General features: G+C 39.2%; 2 protein-coding genes across 2 annotated transcripts in view; one reads left to right on the top strand and one right to left on the bottom strand.

The window, feature by feature from the left end:
• Positions 1 to 4,495, top strand: part of stard3nl (STARD3 N-terminal like) — a 13,376-nt gene extending 8,881 nt beyond the window's left edge. Inside the window, exons 8-10 of the mRNA XM_080034153.1 lie at positions 261 to 359; positions 911 to 978; positions 2,885 to 4,495. Coding sequence (XP_079890279.1) covers positions 261 to 359; positions 911 to 975 — 164 coding nt within the window. The 3' untranslated portion in view covers positions 976 to 978; positions 2,885 to 4,495. The remainder of the gene's footprint in view (positions 1 to 260; positions 360 to 910; positions 979 to 2,884) is intronic.
• Positions 4,496 to 10,089: 5,594 nt separating this feature from the next.
• The window catches only part of LOC307255468 (solute carrier organic anion transporter family member 5A1-like), a gene marked incomplete at both ends in the record, with an annotated part of 30,119 nt that continues 28,954 nt past the window's right edge, over positions 10,090 to 11,254 (bottom strand). Inside the window, one exon of the mRNA XM_080034152.1 lies at positions 10,090 to 10,640. Within this exon, the coding sequence (XP_079890278.1) occupies positions 10,090 to 10,640 (551 nt within the window). The remainder of the gene's footprint in view (positions 10,641 to 11,254) is intronic.

Below are 11,254 nucleotides of genomic sequence, written 5' to 3'. Positions count from 1 at the left end.
TACACAGCCTAGGCTCTGTAAACTGCTATGTAAACAAAGCACAGGTAGCTGATCAGGAGGAGACAGCTGATCTACTAGTCCTCTGTCTCTGTCTCCTGTTGTTAAGTTGTGGCTTTCTCTCACTCTCTCACTCCCTCCCTCCCTCTCTCTCTGTCTCTCCCCCTCCCTCCCTCCTTCCTTCCTCTCCATCCCCCCCCTCCCTCTCTCTCTCTCTCTCCCCCCCCTCTCTCTCCCTCTCTCTCTCTCTCCCTGTGTTTCAGGATATCAGTCTATCGTGGACGCGGTAGAGCGAGCTCCTCTCATGCATCCTGGTCCATTATCTGACGGACAGTTCTATTCTCCACCAGAGTCTGTGGCAGGTCAGTTTTATCTGTCTGTCTGTCTGTCTGTCTGTCTGTCTGTCTGTCTGTCTGTCTGTCTGTCTGTCTGTCTGTCTGTCTGTCTGTCTGTCTGTCTGTGGCAGGTCAGTTCACTACTCAGTCTGTCTGCTGTTAATACAATACACAGCCTAGGCTCTGTAAACGGATATGTAAACAAAAAGGGGGCCCACCGTAGCTAGCAACATGTCCCTTTACAGAGCCTAGGCTGTGGATTAACGCTGGGGTTTTTTTTCCACACACACACACACACACACACACACACACACACACACACACACACACACACACACACACAGTACGGACAGGTAGCAGATCATGATGAGACATTCACTGATTTTGACAAAGTGATTTTGACAACAAGCGTTCTCCAGAATCACTGACTCCATTTTTTTTTCAACGCACACACACACACACACACACACACGCACACACACACACACACACGCACACACACACACACACACACGAGTTGTAGTGTAAAAAAGGAATTTTACGATTTCTCTAATTTGTTGTTGTCCTCTTGTGTTTAGACTCTGATGAAGAGCTGGATGATAAACACGACCCAGAGAAAGGGCTGATCCAGCAGCTCACCTAACAGGTAACACGTTATAATGCTTCCCTCAAAATGAGCAGTAAAAGATAAATGGACTCCACTTATAAAATAAAAATAATAATAAAAATCCATATAGGGGAAGGTGGGGTGATTTGTGCATTTTGGAAGTTGCAAAACCCCTTGTTTCTAGAAAACCGTGGAAGAAATTGGAAATGTGACCACATATTTAAGAAGAGCCATCCATTTGACTCATCCTGTAAAGAAGGGAGACACAAGGAATAAGATATAAGCACATTTAAGCTCAAAAAACTGTGTTTTGCCTTTCAAAGTAAAATTTCCATGATCAAGGTTTTTTGATTATTGTGTCTGAACAATTATAGACACGTTTGAAAACATTTGACACATGTTTTAGTGCTTTGGTATGCTACACTTTGAGTCTATATAGTTAGCACAATGTCAACCCTAAATTGCTGCATCATGCCTATTATCCAAAATTCTGGGGATGGGGTGATTTGTGCGCAAGGGCCTGGGTGAGTTATAAGTAAGTAAGTAAGTAAAATGTATTTATAAAAGCACATTTATGACAGTTTGCACTGTCCAAAGTGCTGTACATAGTGCATTCAGTCGGTAAACAATGAAGGTAAAATAACAATAACCAAAATAAAAGACGTAAAGCCCATACATCCACATAAACACAGATAGTAGTGCAGAGGTAAGTAAGTCGTGCAGAGGTTAATGGGGAGGAAACACCAGGGTGTACATATGGGTTTTGAGCCTTGATTTAAAGGCAGAAATGTAGGGGGAATCACATTTGTCAGGTGGCAGTTGGTTCCACAAGCACGGAGCAACTAGTGCAAAGTACATTTCTGAGAGTTGTGCCAGTGGCATGGCTGTATACGCTGGTCACCAAAAGAAAGTGATTGTCTACAGTAGCTCAGAAGAGAGTGACATCTCAATTCCACTTAACGACACCACTGATGAGAGTTCAGATGGCCAGAAAGATGATGATGGTGACTTTGTGGGGTGATTTGTGCGACAAGACAACTTTTTTTCCGAAAGCTATATTTCTTAAACAGTTTATTCCAGATCCAAAGTTTTTATTGCCAGGGATGCACAACATCCTGAAATATATGTACATATTTGAGTTGGAGACATAACTGTCAAGGCCTCACTTTAAAATCACTTTGAGTAAAAAGTTGCACAAATCACCCCACCTTCCCCTACTGTATGTTTAGACCAGGGGTGAGAAATAAAGGTCAATTTTTGGGCGATTTACATTGAATTCTACAGGTTGTTATATAGTTATGTAAACAGTATAAAAAGCTGACACTAAAACATGAACAGTAAAAATGCAAGTTATCAGTTAAAAAGTAGCTAGAATAATGATAAACCCTAACCCACAGCCACTCTACAGCTCTGGATCAAATTAATAGACCACTCCAAATGTTCAGTGTCTCTCGTTTTACTATTTATAGGCATATGTTTGAGTAGAATGAACATTTTGGTTTTATAATATAAACTGCTGACAACATTTCTACCAGATTCCCCCTCAAAAATTATTGTCATTAAGAGCATTTCCCATTAAGTAATGTAGAGATGAAGATTGAAGAAAAATCCAGAGTGGTCTCTCAATTGTTTTCCAGAGCTTTAGACCAGGGGTGAGAAAAAAGGATAGAAGGAATTTTTTTTTCCCTTTGGAAAAAGTGGGAGGCTTTTCATAGCAAGCCAGTCCATTACATTTTTTTTTAAAAGAGTTAAACAGTAGCTAAAATAATGTTAAACCCTAACAGGTCCTTGTGGGTATAGTTGTATGACTAATGTTAATAAATGAAGTACGTTTTATGGAGATAGAGATAAGACTTTTCTTGTGGGAGATAGCAACCCTAACCTAACCCACAGCCACTATACAGTTTGTACCCACATCCTGAACCTTCCCATTTCTTCTCCTCAGGATCTGTGGCGCTGCTGTCTTGCTACTGAGGGAAAAAAACGTCTGCCTTACACATTCTGTCTTTTTAGTTTTTTTTTATTCCTCGACTCAAACAAACTCTCTTCCTCTGTGTATTCAAACCCTCCAACGCACCTCACTGTCTGATATCAGCCTACAGCATGAAGACCAGGACTGTCAAACTGTGCCGCTTAAAACTAAAAAAAAAATGCTATTTCAGTGTCAACACTTGTAAGATTGTTGTTCTCCCTTAAACTCTGTCTTAAAGGACCTTTTTAAAGCTGGGGTGGAGGATTTGGGGAGAAAATGGCAGTTGGGATAGAGATTTGTGCTCCACTTGTTCTCTTTGGTCCCTCCCTGACACGCTCTACACCAACAAAGTCGTGCCAAAGTGAATGGACAGTCCCAACAAGCCAATAAGAACAGAGAATCGGAGCCTCACTCTGATTGGTCAAAGTGTACAGCTCATGTTAACTTTGACCAATCAGAAATCACATACCCCAGCTTTAAGGAGAAAAACATATTAATGGATATTTATACACAGAATTGCACTTTGCGTCTGAACAGAATTTGGTTGAGAACTAGTTGAATTTTTTTGTTTGACAACCAGAAAAAGAAAATCCTTATCCAAGGTGTGAATGTTTTATATATTGCCAATGTCATGTTTACTTTTATTTTGTTGATGGATTTAACTCGTCCTTTTGTTTTGAAGGCGCTGTAAGGGAAAATAAAATAAGCTCGCTCTGTAGACTCAAGAAAATAAAAGAAGGATTTTTTTTTGGGGCCAGTATTAAGCCTTTTGGACCACGTTTGTAGCAAAAAAAACAAATATTCCCTGCGTTTCAAATCACATGCTTTTTTTTACTACACTACATACTAAAGTACAGAAGAGTTTTAGGGCCACAGACAGGAGAGAGACAAAAAATCAGATAAGGAAGATTTTTTTTTCATTATGTTGAGAAATGTCAAGAATAAAGACAAATACTCCAAAATGATATTGGAGTTAGTGGGACATTTATGTTTTTTCAGCATACTACAATTGAGGTGCATGTATTGGGGACATCATAAATCTTTATCTGGCATACTAAATAGTAGGGAAGTTAAGTATGGGAATTGGAACGCAGGGATACTCAATTTACTGTCTATAACTGGCTACATTGAAATGTGTTCAGTTACGTCAGGGCCTTTACAAAGAAGTGAAAAAACTTGCCGAGAATATCTGATTTGAGGAACACTGGCTGCTTCTAGAATAGTCTGAAGTAATATTATTATTATTATTATTTTACTTTGAAACTAAAATGAGCAATATGTCTACAGCATGGGAACAGCAAGGTTTCGGAAACTTGACACACACACACACACACTATACACTGCTCTAAAACCAACTGCTGCACACACACACACACACACACACAAAAATGAAGTAAGTAGTAATGTTATGAAACTTTAAACACACACAAACACACTTACACAGACAGACATACACACACACAGACACACACACTATAAACTCTTCTCTAAAACAAACTGCTGTCGAAGCTCATTGAGTTAAAACACACGTGTACATATCTTCATGCATGCCTTGGCCTACTGGGTTTTCTGTTTTTATGAAAATGCTCGTCTTTAAAGAAAAGAATCATTAAAATGTGAAAGCTTGTTGTGTGGTTGTCTGTTCTTTTCAGAAGCTTTTAATTGCGAACAAAAGTCAAATTTAATAGAACAATGGACGTTAGTGTGAATACAACTAGATACATTTTTTTGTTAACTTTGAACACAAGGGCTTACTAAAGACTATTGACCCAAACCCATAGAATCAATAGGTGTCATTTAAAGGAATACTTCACCCATATGTAACCAGCGTTCTATCATTATAAAATCACTATTATGATATAATGAATTAGGTTTTTCTTCCCTCAGTCTTCCCTCAGTCTTACCTTTGGCCCAGCTGTCCTGTTAATCCTAACCCTACATTGTTACTAGTGTGATGTCACACTACTAAAATGTAGGGTTAGACAGTGAGACCATAAAACACTCTTTCTGCCTTTTCTCAGGCTAGGATGAATCGATTTCTAAAATGTTTTGCACATTTATAACTACATAGGATCTCAGAGTTCAATACACCTTCATATTCCCACCGGTGAAGTAGGTCTTTAACATTCAACACAGCTCAGTTTCTTACTTATTCTTTCAGCACATCAAAAAAAAAAAGCAAAAAAACAAACGGTGGTTCCAACTTCTACGATTGTAAAATGAATAATGTGTGGTTTTGGACTGATGCTTGCAACAAATAAGAGATTTTTAAAAGAACTTTAATGACATTTTTTGAACAATATTTATGCACTATTTTCTGACCTTTTTTTTTACACACACACAAAACTAGTAACTATTAATCCAGAAATAAATCAACAGATGAAATATGAAATGATAATGCAAAAAAAAAAAAAAAAAAGTGCTGTCCTAGATCTGAAAATGTCTGTTTAATCATCAACATTCATTTAAAAATCTCAAATTTAAAAAAATAATAATAATAATACTGATTGCATGAGACACATACTTGTTTTGTGTTGTTTTAGTATCTCCATAAAAATCACAATTATCCCGAGAAAAGCCCTGCGTTCCAAATCACATACTCTTTCTTTTTACTACACTACATACTAAAGTACAGAAGAGTTTTTGAGCCACAGTAGAAGAAAAAAATCAGATAAGGATTTTTTTTTTTTTCATTATGTTGAGAAATGTCAAGAATAAAGACAAATACTCCAAAATGCTATTGGAGTTAGTGGGGGCAATTATGTATTTTCAGCAAACTACAATTGATGTGCATGTATTGGGACATCCTAAATCTTTTTCTGGCATACTAAATAGTAGGGAAAGTATGGGGATTGGAACACAGGGCATGTTTGATGAATTTGTAACATTTTGGTTGCGTTCCGAATCGCATACTCTTTCTTTTTTCTATTCTACATACTACATCCGACGATAAAAATAATCTAGTTAGGATGCAGTAGGCATACTATTGGGACATACTTTTACTCTCTTTGCCTTGATCTTGCCTCTTGCTTTTATATCCGTCGCATCCCCGTTTGTTTTCATATGGAGGCTTCGTCGATGTGACGTCACTTCACGTGCGCACTGGATTGTGGGTCAGAATTGCCCAAATAGGATGCAGTTTTCAACACTAACAATCTTGGCCGCATGAAGTAGGACATCCGGGTACTTCTAACCATCCTAAATCTGGCCACAAGAATCGGGACATCCTAAATCTTTTTTCTACATACTATATAGTAGAAAGTATGCGATTCGGAACGCAACCTTTGTCTTTACGTGCTGTTCCATATCTAGCCAGCAGGTGTCCCCAATGACCAGCAACCCACTAATGCATTTTACAGGTGAAACTCATATTATTAGAATATCATGGAAAATGAATTGGAATTTAGGCAAGAATTCATGCAAAAGGGGCCCAAACCAAGTACTGAGTACATATGCATGATTATACCTTATAGAGGGCTGACATTTCTGTATTTAAAATCCCTTTTTTATTGATTTGTAATATTCAAATTTTCTGAGATTTTTAATTTGGGGTTTTCATAAGCTGTAAGCCACAATAATAAAAAAGACTATAACAAATAAAGGCTTGAGATATCTCACTTTGCATGTAATGAGTCTATATAATATATTAGTTTTCACCTTTTAAGTTGAATTATTGAAATAGATTAACTTTTGCACGATATACTAATTTTTCGAGTTTCACCTGTATATGTGAGTGAATACTGTACTATACATATACATAACACTGGGCCTCCATAATCAGCCCGGTAATCCTACACACAGTGCCTTCATTGAGGTCTGAAATTCGGGTAAACAGAGGGAAAAAACAATAAGTAAACAATGGATTTGTAACAATATAGTCAAAGAAATATCAGTGATTCATAATAAGGGAAATAATACTGCTTTAGGTTGTTAAAATGAATACTGTGTAACACAAGTTCTTAGAGCTTAGAAATGCCTTTGACTTACCCTTCAAAAATGACACGTGAATTTCTACATTACTCAAACATTTCCAGCCCCTTCCCCAACCAAAATCATGGCCACAATACTTTGATTCTATTGGTTATAAAACTCAAATGATCACAGATTTTTTTTTTGCTTCCTAAATGCTGCTCAATCCCGAACTTTCACCAAGTTTTTTAACCAACTACTAACTCATTTGTACTAATCACACACTTCGCACCCATAAGGAGCGGAGTGTGAGAGTAGCATTTTTTTTAACCTGTCTTTCCCTGATGTTCTCTTTATCCTTTCCTACTTTAAGGGGGCGCAGCGCACGCTAGACGACTCTTCAGTGTATCCCTCCTGTCTCCCATGTTTAGTTATTGTCACTCAATGTCTCTTGGTGGGGTATAACTGTAAACAAAATTTCGTTGTTTTGGTACAATGACAAATAAAGAATCTTGAATCTTGAATCATTTTAAGGACAACATTTTTTTTTCAAATTTGAATAAATTGTTTCTACTGTAAAATAAAAAAGCAGAACTTTCTCTTTACTTTCTTTCAAGTGTTTTCATAACGCCAGACTGACTGCCTTTAAGATCTGACAATGTTGGTGTGACGCCGTCTAAGCTGTGTTATAAGTCATCTTATGAAGCTAAAATGATTAGCGATTGGTTATCATTTTTGATAATAAATTGACGGTTTAAGTAATTTATCAACAAAAAAACTAAATATCTAATAGTTCCAGCATCTCAATTGTCAAAATTTTATTTATTTTCAGATTTTTTTTTTAAATTCACAGAGATTTGAAATTTCTTTAGATTTTGGGGATTTTGTGTCGAACAAAACTCGACATATGAAGACGTCACCAATAGGTGCTGAGAAAAACTTGATGGGCATTTTCTCTTGCTCATTTTTGACTGTTTCTTTCAACTCACAACTCATTTATTAATTAATTTAAAAGGAATAATCAATAAATGTATAGATCACATTTTGTTTTTTAAAACATTAGCTGCAGCTTGATAGTGAGTGAGCAGTAGCAATTATTTTATGTTCTTTCCAAATAATTTAGCAAAATTTCTAAATTTATCACGTCCCGAAAAACTTGCTTTTTTTTTTTATTTTCCACACTTTAACTTGTCTGAAAAAAAAAAAAAAAAAACATATTATTGGTACTACTATTCAACAATTAACCAACATGTCGCCGGCCAAAGCACTATGCATTTTCAAATTTCAAGATCAATCAATCTCAAAATTCTTCCCCATCATTTTTCATTTTCAGAGCTGAAGAGTGATTGACTACCATAGGACCTCTACTGTACGTGATGGTCCACTACTTGTCTTGCCTACATGTGTCCCATTACAAATATTGGCATTGCTGTTGGTTAATAATAAGTGTGGCTGTATATCTGTATATTAAGCCTTTTGTAAGTAGTCAGAATATACAGTCCGTATGTCCCGAAAAGCTGCTCCAACCTCCAACCAAGCACAGTTTTTTGTCCCTCTCTGTATTCTTGAAAATGTCCGCATTGACCCCCTTTTTTCCAAGCTGGGAATGTAGTCTTGTGAGAGGGGTACAAATGCATTGGGGAAAATCCTGTCCTTTTTCAGATTTTTTAAACCACTTATGATGGTGCCAAGTCCAGGGTTGGGGGCACATAAGAGCTGAGATGTATGGATTGCATTGTATATAGAGCTCGCAGCAATCCGACTTTCCAACTATCCAGCCAGCTAGCTCGCGGCCTAGCGGGTAATACTAAACGTGTTCATTGTGTCACAGGGTTAGGGAAGCAACAAAAGGCCTTTTGCGTGGAGGCAGGATTCAGGAATGTGAGTTCGGTGTTGAGCCAAGCTGCTTAGCCCGCTGACCCCCTGCTGCTTTTCAGTTCGTTTTAAACAGTTTCTGTCAGTTTTAACCCCCCAAAATTACTCAAAAAAAACACAGAAAAAGAATGGACACTTGACTTTACATTGTTTTTTTTCCTCGTAGCACCATTCCATCGGTTTCCAGTTTCTTCAACACTGGTTTCGTTTCAGTGTGTGTGTGTCACATTTTTCCACAGGGTTTTTTTTAATTTTTTCTCTCTTTTGTTTCCGTGAGAGCGCAAGAGTTATGATATGCAGTGTCCGGGAAAACTAAGAATTAAAAATACGACATATGGAGATTGAGAAGCAACACACACACACACACACACACACACACACACACACAGAAACACACACACACACACACACACACACACACACACACACACACACACACACAGAAACACACACACACACACACAAAAGACGTGAGGTGTAAGGGGTGAGCAATAGGATTGCGCAAAGTTGAGGTATCTGTTCCGGTGAGTTTGATTTCTACAGGGGGGGGTCTGTCTGTCTGTCTGTCTGTCTATCTCTCTCTCTCTCTCTCTGTCTGTCTGTCTGTCTGTCTGTCTGTCTGTCTGTCTGTCTGTCTGTCTGTCTGTGTATCTCTCTCTATCTCTCTCTGTCTGTCTGTCTGTCTGTGTATCTCTCTCTATCTCTCTCTGTCTGTCTGTCTGTCTGTCTGTCTGTGTATCTCTCTCTACCTCTCTCTGTCTGTCTGTCTGTCTGTCTGTCTGTCTGTCTGTCTGTCTGTCTGTCTGTCTGTCTGTCTGTCTGTCTGTCTGTGTATCTCTCTCTATCTCTCTCTGTCTGTCTGTCTGTCTGTGTATCTCTCTCTGTCTGTCTGTCTGTCTGTCTGTCTGTCTGCTGTACATGTGGTGAGTGTGGTGACAGAAGGCACAAGTTGCCGCGGTGACAGGTGTGGGATTATTATGAACTATAATGACCTCTAGAAGCTTTTGTCTGTTTCGCTGGGTGGATCACAAAAGCAAAACGCACACCGCTCGCTTTCAACGTGTTTTTAACCTTACGAAGCAGATTTTAACATGGTCAGGATAAGGACAGGGTCTATGGGCTAGTTGGCCCAAATAATAGTCACATTTTTAACCATTTATCCATCCACTTATATGAGAGTTTTTAATACTAAATCATCACCTCAAGTTGAATTTTTTATTTTTATTTTTTTGTAAGTGGTGCAGACAAAATCTTGAAGCTGCTTTCAGTGGTTTTTTCAGCCAATCAGAGTCAAGAGAAGAGAGCTAGTCCTTCTCAACCAATAACTGGTGCCTTAATGGCCTGGATTTTCACAATAAAATACCTAATATCGTGTAATCTTCACAACGCCTTTCTCAGATCCTAACTGCGACGTGTTCCATCGATCGCGCCGGCGTATTTCCTTGCGTGGGCGTGGCCATATTTGGAGTGGGCGGGATTATCTCTTTCAACTCATTCCCGGGGCAACTCTGTGTGCTCACGCCTCTGTTTAACGGGCCGTTGCTTAGCGGGCCGTTACTAGCGCCCACACCACCACCACAACCACCACCACCAGAGGCATTGTGTGGATCCAGGGTGCGAGGTATATTCACCGGGCACGATCGTGTGCGTGCGTGGCCCTTGTGTCCCCCCGGATGGCACACTAAACTGCCCACGGTGTCGGCGGGCGACAGGTGCCTTTTCATCCAGCGCTCCACCCTCTCCTCCTTGTACTTGATGGAGTACCAGGTGAGGAAGATGAACAAGAATCCCACGAACTTGAGACTGGCCGCCAGACCGAAGTAAACGAATCGCAGGGAGGTGACGTCGTACTCCCAGCAGGAGCCGTGGACGCCGCAGTCCTGCTGCCACAGCATGCAGGTGGTGTCGATGACCGCGCCGAAGTAGATGGGAGTGGGGATGTAGGCTGGGGAGAAAAACAGACAGACAAAGGGATGATTACTATTTATTTCTCTTAAGGGCATTGTTAAAACCTTAGTTTTCCCTGGTGGAGACGAGACGGTGTGGATCCGGTCCCCCTTCTGGCAGCATCTGAAGTCTTCCTGCATCCACACTATTCACACTTTACTTTAGTATTACCATGTAAACATCTGGTCAATGATCAAATTCCTTCGTGATTTTTTTTCTCTACTTATGACATCTATTGCAGTATGTCCGTCCTGGGAGAGGGATCCCTTACTCTGTCGACTCTCCCTGAGATTTCTTAAATTTTTTTAATCCCGGTAAAGGGTTTTTTTACTGGGAGTTTTTTCTCAGTCGAGCTAAGGGTGTAAGGGCAGGGTGTCATACTGTATGGAATGTAAAATCACAAATGTCACAAATGTCTATTTGTGATTTTGGGCTATACAAATAAAACTGATTTGATTTGATTTGATTCGATTGTTGTGCTTCTATTAGACAGGCAGAGAGGGGAATGACATGCAGAGAACGACCCTGGATGTAGGCTGAAAAAACAGACAGACAAAGGGATGATTACTATTTATTTCTGCCAGTGTGTGTCTGTGTGTGTATCCATCTATC

This window comes from Ammodytes marinus (genome assembly GCF_949987685.1).
Source record: "Ammodytes marinus genome assembly, chromosome: 9".
NCBI lineage: Eukaryota > Metazoa > Chordata > Actinopteri > Uranoscopiformes > Ammodytidae > Ammodytes > Ammodytes marinus.
This window is presented reverse-complemented; position numbering and strand designations above follow the sequence as displayed.